A 25,742-nucleotide genomic window follows, 5' to 3' on the forward strand; every position below is an offset into this window, starting at 1 on the left:
CTGGAGGGTTTGGCTTTTAGACGATTAAAAAAAAAAAAAAAATCAGTTGTTTTACTTGTTACCCTGCCATAATTCTGTTCAATGAGAAGATTATGATTTGTGGATAGATTATAAACTCACACAACACAGATTATTATCAGCAACAGCCACCAGCTTTTAAGAAAACATCTACCAAACACAAGATCTTTTAAAGGAACAGTCACTGCAGCTGCCAGTTAACAATGAAAAGCTCATGAGACATGGGCTTAGTGAGATAAGAGGAATAGAAAGTGTAGCACACAAAGTCTACAGTAAACTCTGGGCCTGTCCCCAGTACAGTGGTGCTTCAGAGAGACAGAAAAAGGCCTAGAAACAGGAATAAAGGGAAGGCAGAAAATAAATTTCCTATTCAGAGGCTGAAAAAAGCACAGAGTTTATCTTGGGAAAGAAAACCCCAGTGATGTAACAGGAGGATTTGGGCACGTTGTCATTTCTTCATACACAACCAGTCATTCTAAAACCAAAACCATTTCTCTCTTCACAGCATATTGTTACTCAACCAAAAAGAGGGTGCTGGAACACTGGGAATAAAGACGAACAATGGTCTATCAAACTTTATAATCAACAGGGGAATGAAATGTTATTGCAGTGAACACTACCAACCAGAGGCTGAAGAATATCATTAGTGGTTATTCTATACTGTTTTTCCCCTTTAGGTCAAATTTGCAAATTTAGCCACGACTTATATAAAAACTGGCCATAATTCCTTCTACCCAGCATTCATACCCCAAACCTAACAGCAATGACACATCTTAGTAGTGATGATGGCTTACTCTAGATCAATATAAGATACTAACATGCAGTTTTTGAGAAGGGTCACAAAGCAACAGTGACGTAGAGGATTCCTTCACGATGATGATACCTGACTTAAGGAAGGGGTGAGGGCTAAGGGAGAGGAAAGAGCCCATGCAAAGGTTCAGAAGCTGGGAAGAGCCCAGGGTGCAAGAACTGGAAGGAGGCCATGCACATAGGGCCCAGGGGATAACAGAAGTTGGTGACCCAGCAGGGCCAGCGGGCTGAAGTGAAGGGGTCTGGATTTTCAATGTGCTATGAGGCCCTTGAGTGACCTGCCTCCCCAACTCCCTCCCGAGCCCTCAGCTGCTGACTTCCATGGCCTCACTCTCTCTGCTCACGCTCCTCCAGCGACCCTGCCCGCCGCTGTTCTTCAGCCTCTCAGCACCCTCTCTCACCACAGCCCTTGGATTCGTTGTTCCTTCTCTTCTGCCCTAGGCTCATCCACCATGTTCACATGACTCAAACCTTCATACCCTGAAAGTCTTGTTCAGAAAACTCCTTCTCACCCTATTTTTTTTCCAACCTACTTTAAACTGTACACCTCCAACGTAATCCTTCTCTAGACCACCCATCACCAACTAGCATATATATATATATATATATATACACACACACACACACACATATATATACTTCACTTAAAAAAAAAAAATCGTTGTCTATCTCCTGCACTAAAGTAGAAACTCTGTGAGGGCAGTTATAGAATGTTTACTATTTTTCTGAAAAGTAGAACCATACCTAGCTCAATGTAGGTGCTCAATAAATACACACTGACTCAATGAATGAATGAATACAAAGAGAAACCACTGAAGAGTTTCATGATGGAGAAATGACCCACTTTACATTTGAAAGCTACATTTTAAAACCTCATTTCCTCAGTTTATGATTACCTAGACCCTTGAGGATTTCACATTAAGGAGGGACGCTACAGGGCCCATGGCCCCCAACTTGTACTTCAGCCACTGCTAACTCACCATCCATACTATGACCATGATAACCTTTCTGAGCTCACCCTCCGGACAAAGTGCAAAGCTCTTTTCTTCTAAATGCAGTGTGTGTGTGTTGTGTGTGTGCACATGCATGCTCAGTCATTCAGTTGTGTCCAACTCTTTGTGATCCTACGGACTGTAGCCCACCAGGCTCCTCTGTCCACGGGATTTTTCCTGGCAAGAATACTGGATTGAGTTGCCATTTCCTCCTCCAGGGGATGTTCCTGACCCAGGGATGGAACCCGTGTCTCCTGTGTCTCCTGCATTGGAAGGTAGATTCTATACCGCTGAACCACCTGGGAAGCCCACAGAAAGAGGCTTCTAAAGGTTATGTAACTGCCCGTTTACTTGGCTAACACCTCCCCACCAGCCCAGTCTAGATACTTTGAGAACAAGACAACAAAATTCTTCTTCCTACCCGTTCTCAACTGATAACCTCCTATCTTCTCTTTTACTCCATAAAATGACAGGAAAGAATTCCCTACCTTATCTTCCCAACTTTCCACATTCTTACCTGCAATTGATCCACCTGCTCCTTCTCTCATTACAACAGGAATAAGTCTGTGATTCGACCCAGAACTGAATCACTTAGGCTGTGATCCCGTTCATTGCCTTTTCCCATCTCAAGGTATTATCTTCATGATGATCCATTTTTTCACGTTATCAATTACCGTTCACTCCCGGATAATTTCCAGTGGCACACAAATGTGCCCTAATACTATCCAAAATAAATAACACGAAACAAAATAAAACAAACCTTCCCTTTTCTGCCTTTATCTATGTCTCCATCCTGCTATTAACTTATTCCTCCATTCTCTTTAAAGCAAAACCATCTGAAGACCTGCGCACACTTGCCCTCTCAACTCCTCCAGCTCTGGTCATCTAACCCCCCTCCAAAAAGGCATCTGGCTCCCCGACTCTCCTGATTAGGGGCACTAACCTCCACACTGACCCAGCCAGAGATCAACTCCCTGGCCTGCCTATAATCTACTTCCCAACAGCAGGGGACCCGGGCCATCACTCCTCACTTATCTGTTCTCTGGAAGCCTACACACTTTACATTCACCTGGCTTCCCTCCCTGTCTCACTGGAGATTCCTCACCACTCCTGCTGACCCCTCCTTACCCTCACATCCCCTTACTGAGGGCTGAGCTGCTGGCCCTCTTCCATGCTTTACTGACCCTTGAACCCGAGAGAACTCGCCTGTCACCCAGCTCTCCCTGTCTGCACAATGATGACAGATTTCACCCAGCGGCTTCAGCCCAGGCTGCTCCTCCAGCTCTGGGCTGTATAATCAACTGCTGCACGGCAGTTGAGTATACAGCTGCCGACAACCTCACACATTGTGGCCAAAACCAGCTCCTGACCCTGAGTCTCCCCATTTTTCACCGTTCCTCAGCTCATTAGATGCTACCATGCAGCTGCTCACATCTCAGATCCCCATCTTCATTTCCCTCCCTCAGCCACATTTGATTCTTCACTAAATCATCAACTCCAGCTCCAAAACAAGTCCGTAAAAGGACAACCTTTCTGCCTCGCCAGCACCATCACCAGGATCTAAGCCCCTATCACCTCTCGCCTAGTTGACTGGTCCCTACACCCTCTCCCCAATCCACTCACCATCCAACTAGATCCGCCCACTACCCGGATGAAGCTATTGCCCCGCCCCCAGTAGTCTCTCACTAAAGTTCAGATAAATTCAAATTTCTGACCCTGGCCTCTGTGATCTGACCTTTGTTACTCTCATTTCCCTCCACTGTGCTCCATGCTCATCTCGGAGAGGCCACATACCTGCTTTTTCTTGCTCCTCCTTCCAGATGACTCAGTGGCCACTTTCTTCTCACCATTCCCACCTCAGCTCCAATGTTAAAGCTCAGATAAGCTGTCTCTGATCATGTTAGCCTGAACCCCCTCCTCCGCCATCAATGCACTAGCCTCCTTTATTGACGTCACAGCACTCATTCTCCTTGTAAAACACTTGTGTATTGACTGGGTCTTGCTTTACTCAAGGTTAGGGGCTCTTTCCAATGTGTGTCACTCTACCCCAATTCCCAGGAGAGAAGTCAGCAGGTTAATTCCATCACCACTTGCTAAGCAACTGCCTGCCAGTCAGGACTGTGCCTTCATTTCACCAAGTTACACCCTCAGACTCTAACCCCATTAAGAGGCACAGAGAATGTGCCTGTCAAATGTCTGAGGGATAAAGAAAATGAACGAAGGCAAAACAGCCACAGGATTCTCAAGGCAGGAATCACAGCTGGACAAGATATCCTGAGGCCTGCCCACTCTGACAGGAAGTGAGATGACTTGGCTGGCAAACAGGAGCCCTGCCTGTCAGCAAGGGCCCTAAGTAGTTACACAGATGTCCTTGATCAGGTATGAACTGTCCCAAGTCCAAATCCTATAACTGAAGATTTAAAAATTGGCCTAGAATGTGATTACAGAGAATGATGGCTTTCATATTTCATACTATCATTAGTATGGAAAAAAATTAGTAAAACTATTAGTAAAATCTGTACAATGAATATGCATTTACTTCAATAATACTCCCCCCCCTCCATTAAAACATATCTGCAGATATAGTTTCCAGAGAACAAGGTCATTTAAATGGAGAACTGCTTCAAATTTAAACGGAAATTTTCAAGAATTGAAAAGGCAATTTTAAAATTCCCTCATCAGACAGAAAATCCCATGACTACCACTAAGCACACATAAAATCTTAAAAGTAGTAGCCTCAGTTATCTCTGACCCATTTCCCAACCTAGGATGACTTTATTCTGGTGGTTGTAACTTACCTTTCTTGCCCACAGAAAGAACTATGCAAAACATTCCAAGAAGAGACAGCAACTACAGGCTTCCAGGAAAGAAGCAAGCACAGTTTTATACAACAGAGCAAAGTCAAACCCCACATCGGGCTTCTCTCTGCAGTCCAAAAAGAGATGACCAACAGCGGAAACAAGCAATGTCAGTGTCCACTTCTCATTTTCACTCATGTTCATGAAAGCTGGGAACTGGGGTTCATTTGCTACGCTCACTCTGTTGTCCTGAGCACCCTGAGGTTTCTTCTCACTGCCTACAGAATGCCTGCAAATGGAAAACTGGCATTTCACTTCCTGCTGCTCTCCTGAGTCCTGGCTAACCACTTGATTTGAGGCATGCTCACAACACTGTGCTTTCATGATTGATAAAAATAACTACATTAGCAAGTAATGTTTATTGAACAGTTTCTCTGCCAGATAACATACAAAAGGCTGAAACCCTATTACATCATTTCATCCTCCCAGTCACTATGAAGTGCTGCTACGATTCCCACTTCACAGGTAAGTCAACTGAGGCTGAGCAAAGCTATGTAAATTTTTCTCAAGTGACTCCTCTAGTGGAGCTGAGATTTGAACCCAGGTTGGTTTAACTCTTGAACTGGAGTTCTCAGTATAGCCTCTATTTAAAGCTACCATTTGCAGGTTTACCACATGGAATCCTATTTTCTTCATAACACCTACTAATAACGCACACAGAAGCAGGGCTACAATACAGACACTTAGAGAAGCTAATTTAAAGCAATGATTATCAAATATCAAAATACACAGTGATCTTCAAAAAGTCCACAAGAAAACATGAAAAAGAAATAAAATGCAATGAGTTTTTCCTAAACCTAAATTTTCCTCAAATTTGAAGAACTGTCCTTTATTCCAGAACAATAGCCCTCACACTTTTATGATAGTAAGAATTATATATGTTATAATGTCTAATTTTATATATTCTAAAATGCTAGCAACTCTTTGTTTGAGCCCCAATGTATTTTACTCTTTCTGGTTTGATATATAAAAGCCCGGGACCACTGGTTAAAAGCATTCCTTTTTTCTAATTGCATTACTGGAATTTAGGACTATAGAAAACATCAGTATCACCTGGGATGGGAATATTTTATATGTTTAAGATTACGAATCTAATTGATAATGAACTATTACTTTCTCCCTGCCATAAGTTTACATATAAGAGGAAAAGTATTTCATGTTAGCAGGGTCTTTATTACAAAGAAGAACAAGAATATTTAATCCAGTTTTATGTTATGAATGCCTGAAATGCAAAAATCATTCTTCAGCTCATTTATATGATCCCTGCTGTACAAGATGAATATAAATGTAATCCTCTGCCTTCCTCTCAAAAGTATAGTAACTCCAACTGTTAAGTCTACTAACGGGCTTCTTTTTCTTCTTAGAACTTCAATCAAAAATACTTTAATAATCAGATGGGTACATTTATTAGAAATACCACCATAAACTGTGAATATCAATGTGATTAAAAGCAATCTTGCACTGAAATGCTATTTAAACAGTGAAATTTCACTTCTCCTTTTTTTAAAGGATTTTTTAAAAATGGTAAAAATCCCAGATGATTGTGTTTGCTATCTGCTGCAACTTTAGCTTTCACCTAATCTTTTTTTAAATCCAATTATTTCTAATGCAAACTGTGCATACCTTCCCTCCCCCTCAAAGAAAAGATTTTAAAAAAGAACTGCTAAACACAGCATAGAGAGTGCTGTAAAACACACCAAAGGAAGGGCTTGATAGCTTTACTTACCAAAAAAAAAAAAAAAAAAAGTTTCCCTCTTTGGGATAAAAGTCAGTATTTCTAGCTAAAGATAAGGAAAACAAAGGTCACAGCAGCCTGTGCTGTGGATGCACATCCTGGAATGGGCTCAGCACAGCGACTCTTTGCGATTCCATGGACTGTAGCTTACCAGGCTCCTCCGTCCATGGAATTTTCCAGGCAAGAGTACTGGAGTGGGTTGCCATTTCCTTCTCCAGGGGATCTTCCCAACAACACAGCAGAGGGTTAAGCAGGTGAGCTTTGGAGTTAGACATATGTGAGTCCCAAGGTCTCTTGCACGCTTTGGGGTCTTGGTGAGGTATCTCACTTCCCTGGGCCTCAGTTTCCTCATCTGTAAAAGGGGGTAATAGTAATACCTGCATCACAGAACAGATGTGAAAAATACATAAGGTAAAAGCTGTACTGGGACTGAGTAAAAGTTCTCACTGAACCTGAATTGTTATCATACATGTAGGAACACTGTAAGATGTGGATAGGAGGAAGCAAGATGCTGTTATAAGGGAAACACTTGACCACATAACAAATAGGTCATACTCAATAATGAGGCATAAATTTCCTATGCTTCCCTCCTGAGATCAGAGTTCACCAAGAACTAACCAAAACTTTAAAAGGAGTACATTCAGCTTGGAAGCCTCATCCTATATAGAAAACATGCACAGTTTCCTTTACTGTGAAGTCTTGTGGGTTGAGGAATTCAACATGGACTGTGCCAGGTGTGACACTTCTCAGCAAGCACAAAATCAAAGCTGTGAGATGGAAGGATGTGGGATGCCCTCCTCATTAATCAAAATGTAGATATGTTTCCTGGCAAATCTGCCTTATAAGTCAAGTTCCAAGGCCTCTCACAGTGCTTCAGCTTCCCAAAGTCAGCTCAAGGGCAGAAATTGTCAAGAATCTGTGCCAGGTCCCTTTTTGAAAATCCCATGAAAGTTCCAGATTCCTTCTCCCAAGGATGTAGATACTATCCAGGAGCTTAACAGAAGCCAGGCCCCATCCTCACACCCAAGGCTCTGTAAAGCTGAGACAGTAACAGCTCTGTTGATGTCCTATATTTGCATTGCCCAGACACAGGTCTATGCCCTAGAAAAGTGGCAGGGAGTGACAAAAGTGACAAAAATAGGAACCTTCTTACACAAAACCTTACATCTTCACATGCATCTGTCTTTCTGGCTCAACATATTTCTTCAATGTTGAAATAACTTTTGGTTGAATGGTTTTTTGTTTTTTTGTTTTTTTTTTTTTTTACTATTTTTAAGATTCTTCCCCTCAAATCAGAACATTCAAGGAGTAATAGAATCACACTCTGCAGAAAAGGTTTCCCTTCATTAACCAAGAAACCCATTAGAACAAGGATGGCAAACTTTTTCTGTAAAGAGCCAGATGGTTAATTTTGGCCTTGGTGGGCTATATGGCCTCAGTCACACCCCCTCAACTCCACAGGTCACTGCATAGAGAAAAAAGCTGCAAAGAAAAAGTAAGTGCATGAACGGCTGTGGCTATGTTCCAGTGAAACTTTACTCATGGACTCTGACATCTGAATTTCACATATTTTCCCACAAATCAGGAACTAAACATCTCCTTTTTAGATTTTTTATGTCAACCACTCAACAATATAAAAAGCATTCTCAGAGGCTACCCTTGTGGCTCAGTAGTAAAGAATTCACCTGCCAGTGCAGGAGACACAGGTCTCTAATCCAGGAAGATCCCACATGCCACGGAGCATCTAAGCCTGTGTGCCACATCTATTGAGCCTGCACTCTACAGCCCGGGAGCCGCAACTACTGAAACTTGCATGCCCTAGAGCCCATGCTCCACAGCAAGAGATGCCACCGTATTGAGTAGCCCACATTACCGCAACTAGAGTAGCCTCCACTCAACACAACTAGAGAAAAGCCTGCACAGCAACGAAGACCCAGCACAGCAAAAATAAGTATAAGTAATAAAACTCCTTTAAAAAGAAAAAAAAAAGCATTCTTAGCTAGGCTGCAGTCTGCAGTGACGTAGCTAAGGAGCCATACTCAGGTCAGGGGAAAGATTCCTTCTTTAGGAGTGTCTCTAGGTCTACCCAGGCCCTCTCACTCCTGAGTTAGTGCAGACTTCACAGGCAGAGTTACAAGCAGGAAGTGTGAGCAAGGACACTGTCTCCTGGAGCCACAGTGCTCATTCACGCAGCGTCAAGTGTGGGCGCTCCAACGCCATCACCCACTCTCCTTGAATGTGTGTGAGTGCAATTCGGAGACAGTGAACCCGGATCACACTGATTCCTGTCTGAGGCTTACTTTGGGTCTCTACTTAAGGTGTCAGCAGACTGCAAGCACTACTGCCTGCAGAACCCTTACAGGCTCATGGAAGCGTGCCTTGCCTCATAAGAAGGTGCGGAGTGCAGGAAGGCTCCATTTTGCCAGGAGACAAGCTGAAGTCCATGCAAGCATTAAAAAGAAAACCAAAAGAAATATGGTGTCTGAGACATGTTTCAGTGTGGGGAGTGTGGCAGAGATGAAACAAGATTGGGCAGGGACTCAAGAGCTGTGGGAAAGACATCAGGAGGCTCATTAAAATACTATCTCTACTTCTGTGTATTTGAAATTGTGCATCAGAAAAGTTGGAGTGGGGGGGGACATTTAAGAGAAATCCTAGAGAAAAAAAGAGATGCTCTTTATTTCAGAGAGGTTTGTTTTCAGTTACCTGACTATGAATAATTTCTACCCCCAGGAAAGAAAAAGGTGGTACGTTGACTCAATCTGTGTTGATTAAAGCTACCTATCTTCCTAGTTTCTCTTTTTCCTTTGGTACCTAGCTCCCTGCAGGTGTCAACCAACCTCTCTTCCATCTTGACCCAGGCTCAATTAGGTCCCTGTTATTTTGACAGGGAGGTCAGCTGTCATCAACTGTGGATATCACTTGCGGTCACCCTCCTACTCACTTGCCTAAATATCAGTGATAAAAAAAAGGCAGTGTCTTGCCTGCCCTCTTTCTGGAAAAGTGTAAATGGAGTGCTAAACTCAAGTCAGAGACACAGGAAATGCTCAGCAACAGTCCCTGGCCAGAAAGTGCATCCTCCCACAGAACAGGTACCTTTTTTTGAGTCACAACACAATGGAAAGTTGGTCACTTGAACTTTTCAATCTTCCTAGTAGCCCAGTTCATTTATTTTGGGGGCAAATCTTCACTGAACACAAGCAGTGTGCAGGAGCTAAATATATCTTGGTCAATAACAACCCTGTCCTCTAGCAGCCTGCACTCTAATAAAAGAGCCATCACATAACACACACCTTCATATGGTGATAGGAAGAGAGTTCAGACAAAGCAAAAATATGGGGTACTTTGATACTGTACAAGAGGTGGGCGTAGAAAAGTTAGGAATGACTTTCCAAAGAAAACATCCTATTTTCACTGTCGACTCCTACAATGTTTTGTTTATTTGTAATTTGCTGTCAAGTGAAGGCATTTCATGTTTTCACACTTTCGGACTTAGGTACCAAGCTTAGGTACCAATATGAAAACCTTAATCAGTTACTCATACCAATTAACTTCATCTAAACATAATGTTACTTATACAATTTCAAAACTCATCTTTAAGAAAAAGGTAATTTTCTGTGTTTAGTCTTTTGAAAGTTAAAAATGTATTATCCATCTTTTACCAGTAAAACCAACTGTGCCATAAAATTACATATTACAGAACAAAACAAGCAAGGCAATAATAATTTGATTATATAAATGAAAAACAAGCTGATCTCTAAAAGATAACTGATATTTTATCCTAACATTTATCTACCTGTGCTAATAGGAAAACAAGGGGATGATAACAGTTGCTAAACCACAGATAATCTCAGTTCCACCTAAATCAACAGTTCCCACCTCTCCCACAGCATTAACTCTTGGGCAGTCTCATCATCAAGGAATTGAACAAAATAAAATATAAGAGCAAAAAGAGAGGAAAAGAAAAAAAAGAGAGAGTCTAACTTAGAAATTTTGAAGGTAGAGATAAGTGAACAATCCTTGAGAGCCCAAGAAAAGCTGGGGACACTGGCCTCATAAGTGGACGTAACATACAATTTTGCATACAATTTCAGGGCAATCATAACCCCCTGAAGCCAATTCAAGCCCCAGGTTAAAAATTTCTTACCTAGATAAATACCAAATTAGGAGATAAGGCCTAAGATTATCAGCAGTTGAAAGGGTTGAAAGGAAGTAGTATGTATGGAGTAATTTTCCATTATCTAATTTAATTTCAACCCTTACAAACTCCATGGGAAGTAGGTATTATCATCTGCTTTAACAAAGAGGAATTTATATTCTGAAAGGTGAAATGCAATGTTTAGCAACTTCAAACCCAGGTTTCTCACTCTTAGGTGCAAATTATAAACTGGAGAATTCAAAGTCTGGTCAATATTCCTAAATATCTTCCAAGACAAGGAGTTTCTGACTTAGTGCTTCATTCATAGTATCAATTTATCTACATATTTCTTTTCAATTTAACTTTGTTGACAAGAAGAATTAGTAAGAATTTAACTCCAAAACACTTTTTACTTGATAGGAGATAATCTCAATCAAAGACAAAGGATAAGTGTCTGATAATTTAAAATGTATTTTCATGCTTAAACAGCCTGACATGAACTATTTGTTAGAAAAACAAAGGCCCACTGTCTAAAGTGCTGGACATCCTTATACTTATCCCAGAAAATCCACAAAGTCACAAATGAATCGAAAATTGACTGAATTAGAAACTTCAGTCTCTACTTAAAACTGGGAGGCAGAAATTCAGCCATCCTGACTGCTTTAGCATCTTCTGAACGGTTAGAGCAGCTTAGGAAAAAATGGTACCGCTAATAGCCACTAATAATTTGATAGGTCAGAAGCACAGAGAACCAAATTTATGATCCCTTTGTGCCTCAAGACAGTAATTAAGAGGTCCTAGATCTTTTTTGGTAAAATACACTAATGACTATGCCCAAAGAGAAAATAATAAATACAGCAAAAAGTGGGTCCAGGCAACTACATTTGGTTGGGTCTCAATCCAGACCAAGTAGTGCAATGAAATACAAATATACTTACTCAACCTCTATAGGGGAATTACCAATAATTAGCACCCTGTTTTCACACAGATTTAGAAACTCTTTATGGGAAATATATCCACATCCAGAGAAGAAAAACTAAGAACAGGAGTGGGTCAGGTCCTCTAAAGCTCTACTCCAACTGCTTCCAAGAAGAGTTACCACCTAGTGATTTTAATTTTTTAAGCCCAGGCAGGCTGCCAATTCAACACTAAAACCGGACTAACAACTGATTTTTCCTATTGCAACATCGCCAGCAATCCTGTGCTTTCCCTCTTTCCTTTGCTCTCAAACAGCAATTCTCATTTGCAAAATCAACTAATTTGCTCTCTAATCTGTTCCAATTGGAAGCTCTCAGAAAGTTGCCACTGGTATTACTCTTCCTCCTAATGCCAAAAGGCCAACAAAAAGCTAGTTCAAAAAAACCAAAACTGTGAACATGAAGACAAGACAGGCACTAAAAACAAGAAGTGTGGAGACAGAGTAACAATGGGCCAACTTTGGACTTTAAAATGTTTCACTTGCCAAAGCTGTACCTATTCTTGGGCCCTTGACAATAACAATGCCAAAACAAATGCCCACACTGAGAAATAAAGTTGCACTGGGAATATAAACTCAATATTTTGGATATCAAACCTTAGTCAAGTCCTTGTCCATACTACTATTGAAGGAACAGCTTGAACTCAGTCTAGAGATGACTGGATTCCTTTAGTCCTTTCTGACCACCATGTGCCCAGGAGCGACAGAGGCCTTAGACAGCAAAGGGGACTATTTAAAGAAAAAGAAAACCTGAAGTAAAAGTCTGACAGTTCCTAGATTATCTTTCATTTAGAGATCCACGTTTAGTTACAGTTATTTCCTCCTACCACACGGTTCTTATTAAAAACTGACCAGTAATTAGACTCTGATTTCACTATGTAAGAGCACCAAAGGCTTGTTTCACCAGATAAAATTCTGTGACACCCCCTCCCCGGGCTGATTTTGGCACCTTCATAAAAATACAAAAAAGAAAAAAAAATCGACCAACAGCTCCTTGGTTGTGATGATCCTTTTGATGAACCTTTGTAACATAAATCCTATGGAAACAGGATGTACAGGTAAAGTGCTGTCTTTTTTAAAATTCATTTTTATTGCTGGCAGACAATTACAGGCGGCAAAGTGTCCTTTCCAGAACCCCCTAAGACATTCGTGGAGACGCTTTTGGAAGCTGACAATTCCTCCCTCCACTCCTCGCGTTTCTCCATAAGGGGTCAGACCTGAAGAGATTTGGGTTAAACTCACTGCTGGTCCCAGCGTTCATCATTGAGCAATGCTGCTTAAACTGCACCCAGCCAGGCCTCCACTGAAAGACTCCGGATGCTCCCGGATACACGAAGCCCCCGGAAACCGGATTTTCCAAACGCTCCATCCTCCCCTTTCTTCATCAGACAGCATCCTCGCGTGGGAGGAGCGGAGTGGCTCAGGTGGGCTCAAGCTACCGCCCTGGTCAAGCGGCCAGGATACTTTCCTTCGACTTGCACAAACTCCATCAGGGGGCTGGACTCACCTTCGCGACAGAGTCCCATGACTTCGCGGTTTTTCCCAAACTCCTTGAAACTTTCGTCCAATTCCGTCCCTAGGAGATACACACACACAGGAGGGGAGAGGCAGGTCAGCTGCCGAGAGTGTGACGCACGCTCACGCACGCACAGAGTAGGTGCGGGCACCTCCGCGTTCCCCAACCTGGTGATAGCATCTCTGACCCCCGAGGGGGCGGGCCACGGGACGGGGGAGGGGAGAGGGGTCTGAGGATGGGTAATGGGGGCTGCGCGGGGAAGAGGAGGGCGTGGACACTCACCGTCCTTCCCAGGAAGTTTGGAAGCTTCGACCCACAGATTCCACGACTGTCCCAGCATCGCTTCGGGACTCGGCAGAGGCCGGCGTTCCCCGACGGTCGCCATTGCGGCGGCGGCCGAAGTGGAGGCGGCGCCAGGGCCACCGTCCTCCGGCCGTAGGCGCCGCGGCGGCGGCGGCGGCTGCCGCTGGGGCTGCGGAGGCTGCTGCTGCTGCTGCCGGGCGGCCGCGGCCGCTGCTCCGCCCGCCGCCGCCGCCGCTCGGCGCGGCTCCCCCCTGACGTCATCCGCGGCCCGCTCCGACATTCTTTCCGCTCCTACAATGTAACAAAAAAAGGGGGAAAAGAGTCGCGCGGGGGCTGCTTTTAAGGAGGCGCCGGGGAGTTCCGGCGGCGTGCGCGGCCCGCGGGCCGGGTGGGGCGAGCTGACAGCGCCCCCGGCCGCCCAGACCCCCAGCTCTCCTCCTCCAACCCCCCCACCCCCCGCCTTGGGCGCAAAGTCCGCGGCGCGGGCTCGCTTTCGCTTTCGACTCCAGTGCCCCTCGGGGGAGGGGACGAGAGCCGGCGGCCCGCCACCGCGGCGTAGGGTCCCCAGACTGCCTCCGCCGCGGAGACCCGGCGCGGAGGCCGGCGCCCTGAGCTGCCCCCGCCTCAGCCCCGAGCCTCGCCGCGGCGGCCCACGGCGGGGAGGCCCGAGACGCACCCCCGGCCCCCAGGCTGCCCACCCTGAGGCCGCTCGCATCCCCGGGCCGGGCCCGGCGGCCCCGCTCCTTCCTTCCGTCCGCGCGTCCGTCCGAGCGGCGGCGCCCGGCCGGCTCCCTTAAGCGGAGGCGCCTCCCGCCGCCTCCTCCCCCTCGCCGGTCCCTCCCTCTCAGCTCGCTCGGGCGAAGTTTGCACGTCAAGCCCCCGGAGTGGAGCCAGGGCGAAGTCGGAAACGCAGCCACCTATGGAGGAACCGGCCGGCCGGCCGGCCCCGGGGCACCAGCGGGCGGCGTAGCTGTCGGGCCTTCCCGCGCGGGTCCGATCCGGAGAGCAGGGGCGGGTTCAAGGAGCTCTTCGCTCTCAGCCTGCGAGCGGCCGCGCGGCTGTCAAAAGCATGAATGGGAAGCCGCCGCTGAGCGGACGCCTAGCGCGGAGGAAACCACTGGCAGGAAAGAAATGCTGCCCAGGTGCTGTCCCAGGTGTCGGCCCGAAGCCCACCACGGGAGATCAGCGCGTGCTCCAGGGTTACTTGAGCTCGTTCAGCAAAGAGGAGACCATGAAATCAGCGTAAGATGCAGCGGAGGAGAGAGAGACCGAGGCGAATCCGTTTACATGTTTTAGAGACACGACTCCAAATTTCTCTATTTCCCTTTCCAGTGCTCCTGGAAGTGATTCACTCACTACCACCCCCATCCCCTCCTCACCACCCCCAAGTCTAATTAGTTTTAATTCAAGCTGTTGGTCTCTCCCTCCCTCTTTATGATTTCTTTGCCTGGGCTGGGCGAGAAGCTAGGGCTTAGATGAATCTACAGCATTCCTAGAAAATACTGTTTTCTGTTAGGTATTGTTCATTCAATTAAGCACTGGCCCACAAAACTTAGCACCCTTCCACAATACACACATTGCGCGCAAAGCTTTTGCTCAAGTGATGGGTAAAGATGGTAAAATAAAGGGCTACTTAATGAACTGAAGCACCTGAAGTACTTGTAACAGTAGCAGACCACATCAAGCGCTTTTAATTAAGTGTTCTTAGCATTAGTGTTACTTCAAACTGATGTGAAAAATCTGCAACCTGAGACAGAAACAATGATTTTAATCAGCATGTTTCACATAGCAGTAATATCCGCACTCCTGAGGCACGCGTGTCATAGCTGCTTACTTAGAGGGGCTTTCTTTAGATGGGGAAAAAGCAGGCTTATTCATTTTTTAAAATTATTATTCCTGTTTTTTTTTTTTTTTAAATCTGGAACATCTGATGTCACAGAGGTGACCAACTTATCTGCAAAAGAAACAAAGTCCAACTCTCAGAAATATAAAAATATTTAAAGAACAGTAAAAAATAATGAAACGTTATTGCATCCTAAACTCAACCCAGGGCTTCTGTGGAAAGTGCTTATTTTAGATTCAAAATTTAAAGGTTTAATGGAAAAAAAATTTTTAATTACATATGTATATGAATGTATTTTTTAAATGTTTAGAAATAAGTGTCTAAATTTTTTCCGATGACATGCAAACAATAGTTCCCAAAAGTGAAGTTATGGATGCTTCCTGTCCTTATCTAAGAAGCAGAAGAAAAAAAAAAAGAATAACCAAAAATAGTAGAAATGACTGGTAGGATAAAAAATCATTTCTAAAGTTTTAACTTCCAACAGAAGAGGATCAATGAGAAAAAATGCGTAGGTAAACCATAATTTCCTTAGTAGTTCGGTCCCTAACTTGTAACAAAGGACCTCAATCTTGATGTCACCAATGTAGACCTTCAATTTTTCATTCATCCAAATCACTGAAAAATCTGTAGAATTATAGAAAAACATAAAAACCCTAACTTAATGATTTTCTGTGACTAAAGCACACAATTTATGGATTATTTTGTACTTTGCAATATTCTACATTTAAGAAAAACAAAAAAATTAATTTTATGGCATTTGGAGCTGCCATTAAAATGAAAAGCTTAGGGCCAGCCAGGTATGTAGGTTCCAAAGAGAGTTTGCCTATTGAGTTCAGCCCTTCTGATCTCTGAGAGTACAGGATGAAAACAAAAATAAGGGGAAGAGTGGCAAACATGAAGTACAGCCCTACTTCCTCAAGATACTGCTTGATTCCCCCCTTTTTACATGTGAAAATACTTCAAGATTCACTAATATGACTTCAAGGCAATGAGGATCAATATAGCAATTTGTAATACTTCAACTTCCATCCTTATTCCAGGTTCATACGTTCCCCCTCTTTCTGACTGGTTTCATAAAGAAAACACAACAGGGCTTAAAAGAAAAAAATACTAAATATCCTCTTAGCATTATGATAGTTATTAAGAGAAATTGTTACTAATAGCAGCTATCAATTATTGGGTACCTACTAGGTGCCAAGCATTGTTGGAGGTACCTTTTTGCATTATCTCTATTAATATTCACAACTGTGTAAGGCAGGAGTTGTATTACTTACTATTTACAGATGAGGACAATGAGGGAGGGCTCTGGAGCCAGTCCCTATGAATTTTTTCTGGGTTCATACAGTGGCTCTTTCACTTACAAACTGTGTAACGTAAGCCAGTCACCTAACTTACTTGGCCCATTAGTTTCCTAACCTGTAAAACAGATAAAGCCAGGTTCCTTCTAAGGACTGCATGAAAAGATACATGGAAAGCACAAAAGAAGACAAAACAAACTCTATAAACAAGTATCTTATATCACACTGAGCAATTCAGATAAATTCTTATCTGAGAACTGCATTACCAAGCTGAAGATGTGAGCACCAAGAGAATGACAGGCAATTCCTGGCCATCTCCCTTCTCCTTCAGCCAATGCCTTTTGCCACATTCTCTTCACCCATGAAAAGTCCTAACTCCTTCTAGAACATGCAGTTTCTGATATCCAGAGTTGGTTTGGGTTTTCCAATAGTTTGAATGAGTAACCAACAAAAGCCAAAACTGCTGAGAAAAGTACAGTGTTCAGAAACTCAAATTTAGGCAACATTTAAAAAGTTTTCTTACATCAAGGACGCTCCCTATTACCAAGATTACAACAGAAATTCAAAAACTTGGTTTGATAATAAGGATGACCTGATGACTTCTTATCTAAACACCCCTCTTCTGCACCCAAAAAATATGTAAAACCATGGGCAGTATGATTTACATTCATTTATTATTATTATTTTCATATAACAGTGTTCCTTGTATGCTATCAATCAGTTCTCCTACCAGTATACTTCTGATGCTGTCTTATAGTTCTGAAGATCTTCAGTATCTGTCTGCACAGATAAATGATAGGTTTTATAAGGTTTGAGTAATGAAGATTCAACTCATCTAACAGGTTCTGCTTACCTACCACGTATCAGGCACTCTGTTAGGCACCAGGTTGAACACAACACAGTAATTGCACTGAGGACATGAGGAGACGTTTTTTTAATTCATCAAAATGCTCTTATGGAAAAAGCTGTCACCACCAATTAGACTGTATGTGGCTTAAGAACTAGGCCGTCAGAAGTGAAACACTGCCAAGTTTTGAGCATTTCATCCCTTCCAGGGATGTATTTAAAAGGTGGCCTTACTTCACCATCCAAATTTAGGGATGTTCCCAGTAGGTGCCAAGGGTAACAAGGTCTCTCTTTACAAAAAGGATTCTCTGCACAGCAGATACACTTGTAAAATGCTTTGTTCAAAGGCCAAAGGCATCACTAAATGCAAAACAAAACAATCTTTAAATCCAGTTTAACGTAAAATGGCTGAAACTGTCTAAAACTTAGTTCTAAGATGCAAGACCCCACATGACCAGTCTTTTTGTTTGGAAAGAACCACTAGTCCCAATACAACATTTTAATAAACCTGAAAACCAGCAACTACAGTGTATTTATGTGTGCAAATTACAGGGTTGATAACAGAGATTCTCCATCATCAACCCCAAAGGACTGCAATCATTTGAGTAACAAGAAACTCGGAACTACTGAATTAGGAATGTGTTGCCGTGGGTTTCTTCCCTCCTAAAGTTGGCTGTGCCTTTGTTTGCATCCTTGCTCTCTCCTCTGACCACATCTCTCTTTCCTTTTTTCTTCTCCAGACAGAGCCAGGGCTCTCTTCTGCATATGGGGTATGCCCAGGCCAGGCCTCTCTTAACTGTGCTCCCTCTAATGAAATACCTTCTGGCCTGTTATGGGTACATGAGTATTCCAGTAGGGGGAGAACAGTGGAAAAAATTGAATTCATCAGCTCAGCGGCTGCAACTGCTGAAAATCAAGTGCAAAATTAGGAATAATAAAGACAGTTGAAAAAGTGGAGACTTAAAGATGAAGGTAATTATCTTTTTAAAGACTTAGCCTTGGCTTCCCCAGTGGTCTAGTGATTGGAAATCTGCCTTGCAGCGCAGGTGACACTGGTTCCATCCTTGGTCTGTGAAGATCCCACATGCTGGAGAATAACTAAGCCTATGCACCACAATTACAGAACCCATGCTCTTGAGCCACAACTACTGAAGCCCATGTGCCCTACAGCCCATGCTACACAACAAGAGAGTAGCCCTGGCTCATTACAACCAGTGAAAGCCTGCCTGCGGCAACAAAAACTCAGCACAGCCAAAACTAACTAACTAACTAAAAATTATCTATAAAAGACTTAACCTGTATTCATTCTATAAACTATGTCATTTGCCCAAAAGTTCAAAGCTTTAAATTTTTGGTCTGTTTTCTTAGTCATACGTGTGCAACTACGTACAAATTCTCCCAAAGAATCATTCACCAATAATAGTAAACTGCTTTGAAAGAGAGAAAATTTAATACACACAGAGAAGGTATTAACACATAAACCGAATAACACCCATATGTTTCTAGGAATTTGATACTAGCCTGTAATTTTAAATGATTCACAAATTTCATTTAAAATCTTTATTTAGAGCCTTAAGGTTAAAGAGTTCTTTTAAAAATAGAGGAAAAGGATTAAGTTATAGAAATGGAATGGAAAAATTGGACTAATGTTTAGCTATAAAAAGAGGCTGACTGTACAGTCATAGTTCTAGTACACTGCCTCAGATGCAATAAAATGCAAAGATTAAACACACTGTTAAAAATAATTCCCTATGTCACCTTTGTACCAATCAGTTTTCACTGAAGAGACAGTAACTGTCACCATCTTTTGGGCCCAGCAGTTAAGAGGATGTGTTCTACAGCCAATACACCCAAGCTGAATCCCAGCTCTACCACTTAGTTACTGTATAACTCTGGGGAAAGTTGAACTTCTCTCGGCCTGTTTCCTCATTTATAAAATGATGTAAAACAAGAGTATCTACTTTATGAGGAGTATTAAGAAAGTTAACAGTACAAAAGTACCCTACCCTACGGGCTTCCCAGATGGCACAGAGGTAAAGAATCTGCCTGCCAATGCTGAAGACATGAGTTGGATCCTTGGATCGGGAAGATCTCCTGAAGAAGGAAATGGCAACCCACTCCAGTTTTCTTGCCTAGAAAATTCCATGGACAGAGGAACCTGGCGGCTGCAATCCAAAGGGTCACAAAGAGTCAGAAAGGACTGAGCACACACACACCGCACCATACTCTACAGCTATTATTACTAGCACCTCGCCTGTCACATAGAAAGCCCCAGTTCTAATCTAGCCATGCTATGCTATTGTCATTCTTGCAGGGTAAAGCATGGTGTCAGTTATGTTAGTCTTTGCCCCAACACTTTTGGGGGCTCAGCACTGATCCCTCAACTCATAACCACTCCTTTCATAGCACTTCAGGTCTTCCACAGTCGGCCTCAGGCCCAGCTCCACCACATCTACAGCGTTCCCTCTTGCAGGTACCCTACTGTCCAGCCAAAATGACCAAATCATAGCACTGAGTAAGCTCCCCCTCCACATCCCAGCTCTCAAGTCTTTGTTCACATGGATCACACCATCTATAAAACTAGCCTCCTTTGGCTAAAATCCTACAGTCACATCCCCCCCCCCACACACAAGTTCTATTTCCTTAACAAAATCTTTCCTGATCTCTCACACTAAGCTCACAGGATCTCATACACCTCTAAATCTAAATTGGACCTCCTGGACTGAGGTTACGGGTAGTATATGTCCTGAAATCATGGTGGCAATGAGATATATGTTTAGTCTCCCATGGATTAACAGTTTGCATTCCCAACATAAGAGTGTCATTTGGAACATGGAAACCACCTCCTCACAAACTGTAAGATGTATGGTGGCCTGGTCCCCAAGCTGGTCAGCAAAATGCCTTAGGGCTGAACTCTAGGACTAACTGAAAGTGTGCTAGTGCAAGAAGGAAGGAACAACACAGCTCTGTTTTTCCCTTTTTCTGCAGCAAAGTTTCAGCCCTAAACAAAGGCATAGATCCAGCAAACATAATCCCCCTAATTTTGCCACACCCTGATTCAGGAACCCATCTGGGTTTGAACTGCTTCCCCAAAGACAGACTGTTCCACAAAGGTTTGCATTCTTTTCCACCTCTAATGTAAAACATTCCTTTCCTTGGTAGAGAGAGATGGCATGCAGATTTAGCTACATTTCACAAACATGTGAATGAATGGCTGCAAATGAATACAGACAGGTCCCTATCTTCAATCCCCAACCCACACAAATATTTCCTCATACAAAGGGGGAGACCTGAACCCAAATGACTTTCTAGATATCATGGTCCCTAAACCTTTTTTCCCAGAAAGACACAATTACTTCATTCTCATGGCAACTTTGATTTTAAATGGCACCATCTATGACTCAAGGCAAAGTTTCAACCTTTTATTTTAACCAGTTTTATGCTTCTGACCAGCATAAAATCTGCAGGACCCACAGACCTTGATCCTGCTCTCCACTTTCTACTGCATCCTCCTCTCCACCCAACTGCTCTAAGTGAAGGAACCTCAGGAGCAGAAAAAGTGAACCAAAACAAAACCACCACTAGTGAGACTCGACCTTTGCCGCTTTCCAGAGCTTCTCGTCTTCACTCCAGGAGACAGGTCTTTTCACAGAACATTTTTCCCCGTCAGTTTCTGGGGAGAGGGGCAGCACAGCTGCAGTCACAAGTGGATGGTTAGAAGGCTGCAATCCAACTTACTAAGTATTTCTTACAAAACAAGGCCAATAGATAAACTGGACTTCATCGAAATTATGAAACTTTTGTGCTTCAAAGGATACCTTGAAGGAAGTGAAAAGAACCCAGAGAATGGAGAAAATTTTTGCAAATCCTTTACCTAATAAGGGACTTGTATGTAGAATGTATAAAGAGCTCTTACATCTAAAACTAAAAAGGATATATAATCCAATTTTCACAATTCGAAAAGTTCTCAATAGACATTTCTCCAAAAAAGATAATACAAATGACCAACAAGCACATGAAAAGATGCTCAACATCTTTTGTCATAAGATAAACACAAACCAAAGATACAATGAGATATCACACCACACCTTCTAGGATGGCCAGTAAGGAAATAAAAACAAACAAAAACAGAAAATGACAAGTGTTGGTAAGGATGTGGAGGAATCAACGTGAGAAAGTAAAATGGTGCAGTCCCTGTGGAAAACAGCCCCTGTGTCAAACTGCAGAAAACAGTTTGACAAGTCCTTTAAAAGGTTAAAGAATTACAATATGATCCAGCAATTCCACTTCTAGATGTTCACTCAAAGAACTGAAAGCAGGGACTCAAAAGAGATACCTGTACACCAACGTTCATAAGGGCATTTTTCACAAAGCCAAAAGGTGGAAGCAACTCAGGTGTCCACCAGCTGAAGAATGCCTAAATAAAATATGGTATAGCCACACAACAGAGTATTATTCACCCATTAAAAGGAATGAAATACTGATACATGCTACAATACAGATAAACCTCAAAATCAAGCAAAGTAAAAGAAGTCAGACACAAAAAGTCACATATTGCATGATTTCATTTATGTGAAATATCCAAAATAGGTAAATTCATAGAAACAAAGCAGATGAGCAGCTTCCAGGATCTGGTTAGAGGGAAGGATGGAAAGTGACTGCTTTATGGAAACAATGTCTCCTTTGGGAGTGATGAAATAGTTTTAGACCTATATAGAGGTGCTGCCTGCACAATATTGTCAATGTACTAAAAATGATTCAAATGGTAGATTTGTGGCATTTAAATTACATCTCAATAAAGCTATTGTTTAAAGCCAACATTAAAATTTGGAAAATTTCACACAAAATTTCAGATTGACTTCTCTTGAAAAATCTCTATGATCTCATACCATTGACCAGAAGGTCCTCATAACAAGATGGAGTTGAAGAAGTTGGAACTGAGGCTGGTCTTGGAGCCCATTTCTGCCACTGACGATCCATCAACCTGTTACCAAAATGTAACAGGACACATTTTGTCTTTGCCTCGGTTAACTTCTCTGCAAAAGGAGGATCAAACCATATCTATCTCATCAGGTTGTTACAAGGAGTTAGCAAATTAATATGGTTAGAAGAATGCCTGGCAAATAGTAAGTGCTCATCAAGTGTTAGTTACTTGCACATTTTATGATACTGCATTTTCTTTGTAATAAGAGGTAAATGGCATTTGCTTTTCAGTTTTTTGTTGTTGTTGTCTTTACAAATGGAGGTCTAGTGTGTAATATAGCAATCCAAAAGAAAGAAGTAGGAAGATAGCCAAGATATAGATATTTTTAAGGGACATACAAAATACTATGCATAATATGTGCCACCTTTGTGAAAATAAATATCATAACAATAAATCTATGTATAGAAAACAGTAGATAACTCTGGACTTACGGGTAGTAGAGAGGGAAGGAATGTAATTAAAGGGGCTTTTTATTAGGGTTTATATAATGTTTACATTTTTCCCAGCTTTACTGAAATAGAATTGACACAAAGGATTATGTATGTTTAAGGTGTACAGTGTGATGATTTGAGATACTTGAGAAAGATACACAGATATGGATACACAGGGCTTCACAGGTGGTGCCAGTGGTAAAGAACCCACCTACCTGCCAAAGTAGGAGACACAGAGATGCAGGTTCTACCCCTGGGTCGGGAAAATCCCTTGGAGTAGGAAGCGGCCCCCCACTCCAGTGTTCTTGCCTGGGAAATGCCATGGGCAGAGGAGCCTGGTGGGCTACAATCTAGGGGGCCACAAAGAGTTGGACACAACTGAGTGACTAAGCTTGCACACATGCATCTCCAAACAATTACCACAATCAAGATTAGCTGACATATCAGCCACCTCACATAAGTTACCTAATATTTTTTAATAGCAAACATTCATAATTAGGAACTATAATAAGCATGTTTTTTAAAAGATGAGGAAATTCTAAATTAATTTTGTTTGAGACTTCCATGAGAGTATCATAAAATTCTATGAGGTGAGCAGAAATATTCTAGACTGATAAAGCCAGGGACTGCTTGCTTTGCTTTGCAACCCAGAGGCTGCAGTTCCCAAAGCACCAACCTTGCTTCAGTTTCCTTCTTAAGAACTTGTGGAGCAGACACTGCTGGGTTTTACAGCTGCCAACAGAAGAAGATCTAAACTGCTTGCCTGGCAGTCAACAACTTTCACTATCTGACTCAACATCCTTTTTTTTTCTTCTAGCTTTATCATCTGTCACACCCCCTTACAAAGACTCCACTCTAGCTAGACAAGATGTAAAACACATATCCTTCAAATACTTTTCCACATGCCATCCTGTTTTTAAAAAATTGAGGTCATATTCACATAAAATAAAATTCACCATTTTAACCATTTTAAATGTGCAACTTAGCGACACTGAGTACACTCACAATGTGCTGCAATCATACTCACAGCTTTGTCTGGAACATGTCATCACCCTGAAAGGAAACCCTGTACCCATTAAGCAGTCACTCCCCATCTCCCATCCCTCCCCCAGCCCCTAGAAACCACATGTTTTCTTTCTCAATAGACCTGCCTATTTTGGATATTTCACAATGTTGGAACAATACAGTATGTGACCTCTTGTGTCTGATTTCTTTCAGTTAGCATACAGTTCAAGGTTCACCCAGGTTGGAGCACATATCTGTAACTTTTTCTACTTTATGGCTGAATAAAATCCCACTGTGTGTGGATATACCATCGTTTACTGATCCATTCATCAGTTGATGGACGTTCAGGTTCTTTCCACCTTTTTACTTCTGTGACTAGTTGCACGCCATTATTTTTTCCCTTTGTTCAGCTTCATGCGCTAATCAAAATCAAGCTTTCATGTGAGGTTCAAATCCACTCTGATCTTTCCCAAGCTAGCCTTGGCCCAAAGTCCTCACCTTTCTCTGACTTCCTTTATCACTTCTATAGCCAAAGTAGCAAAGTGTCACCATATGGCAGAATCCCACAGACTTATTTAGGTTGACTCAAATTCTTTTCTTACATTGCTAACTTTGAAAACAATCAAGAAAATTCATTAAGGTTAAGAATTCCATTTTCTTAACATTTTGGTAGGTCTAGGTTATTTCAGTAACCATAGTTTTAACTGCTCTCACTGTTTTTTTAACTCTCACTGTTTTTTCAACTGCTCTCACTGTTTTTACCCTTGCTCTCTATACCCTAACTGGATACATAGAGTGGCCAGAGTGGTTCTATTAAAACAAAAGGCAGATCACTGTATTTACTTATTATATTTGCTGTTATCTGTTCCTTTTTATTAAAAGGTAAGTGGCACAATGGCAGGGGCTTGTGTTCCTTTCATTTACTAATTAATACTCAGTGCCCAGAAGAGCATAGCATGTAAGCAGGCACTCCATTAATACTTGCTGAATGGATTTTGGGGCCTACAGTCAGCTGGTACTGAAAAGGTAAGCCCTTTGAGACTGGTCATGAATCTAATAGTTTCTCATAGCTTCACCTGGTGCATTTCATTCCTCCACACATCTGATCCCTGCAGACTTGAGTCTGTGATACTTCTTTGACCCCTTGTCACTGGCTTCCTGGTATCCTATTGTATGTACCACTTTGATGGCAGAAAGTGAAGAGGAACTAAGGAGCCTTTTAATGAGGGTCAAAGAGGAGAGTGAAAAAGCTTGAAACTCAACATTAAAAATAAGATCATGGCATCTGGTCCCATCACCTCATGGCAAACAGAAGGGGAAAAAGTCTAAGCAGTGACAGATTTTATTTTCTTGGGCTCCAAAACCACTGTAGACAGTGACTGCGGCCATAAAACTAAAAGACGCTTGCTCCTTGGAAGAAAAGCTATGACAAACCTAGACTGTATTAAAAAGCAGAGACATTACTTTGCCAACAAAGTTCAGTATAGAGAGTTGGACCATAAAGGAGGCTGAGCACCAAAGAATTAATGCTTTTCAATTGTGGTGCTGGAGAAGACTCTTGAGAGTCCCTTGGACTGCAAGATCAAACCAGTCAATCCTAAAGGAAATCAACCCTGAATATTCATTGGAAGAACTGATGCTGAAGCTGAAGCTCCAATACTTTGGCCACCAAATGCAAAGAGCTGATTCACTGGAAAAGACCCTGATGCTGAGAAAGACTGAAGGCAAAAGGAGAAGAGCACAGCAGAGAATGAGATGGTTGGATGGCATCACCAACTCAATGGACATGAATCTGAGAAAACTCCAGGAGACAGTGGAGGACAGAGGAGCCTGGCATGCTGCAGTCCATGGGGTTGCAAAGAGTCAGACATGACTTAGCAACTGAACAGTAACAATCCTACTGTATTTTATTTTTCATCAGAATAGTAGTCTGTGGGAATCACCTCCTATTGCTCTCTTTTCCTCCTCAGGGACGATCCTGCACACAGT

General features: G+C 42.5%; 1 protein-coding gene and 1 long non-coding RNA gene across 3 annotated transcripts in view; one reads left to right on the forward strand and one right to left on the reverse strand.

Annotated features, from left to right (window-relative positions):
- Positions 1-25,742, reverse strand: part of ATXN7 (ataxin 7) — a 139,499-nt gene that overhangs the window by 104,510 nt on the left and 9,247 nt on the right. Inside the window, exons 1-3 of one of the 2 annotated variants that reach the window (XM_081524522.1) lie at positions 14,045-14,124; positions 13,326-13,637; positions 13,035-13,103 (exon numbers count right to left, since the gene is read on the reverse strand). In XM_081524522.1, the coding sequence (XP_081380648.1) occupies positions 13,035-13,103; positions 13,326-13,626 (370 nt within the window). In that variant the 5' untranslated portion in view covers positions 13,627-13,637; positions 14,045-14,124. Of the gene's footprint in view, positions 1-13,034; positions 13,104-13,325; positions 13,638-14,044; positions 14,125-25,742 lie in introns of those variants that run through there. The other variant, XM_081524523.1, reaches the window with a different exon arrangement.
- LOC145519805 (uncharacterized) lies at positions 15,246-20,658 on the forward strand. Its single transcript, XR_014063937.1, has 2 exons — positions 15,246-17,872; positions 20,266-20,658. It is a non-coding gene; the product is annotated as an uncharacterized LOC145519805 (long non-coding RNA).

The sequence above is a fragment of the Giraffa tippelskirchi genome, chromosome 9 (assembly GCF_054371585.1).
Source record: "Giraffa tippelskirchi isolate mGirTip1 chromosome 9, T2T-mGirTip1v1.2.pri, whole genome shotgun sequence".
Taxonomy (NCBI): Eukaryota; Metazoa; Chordata; class Mammalia; order Artiodactyla; family Giraffidae; genus Giraffa; species Giraffa tippelskirchi.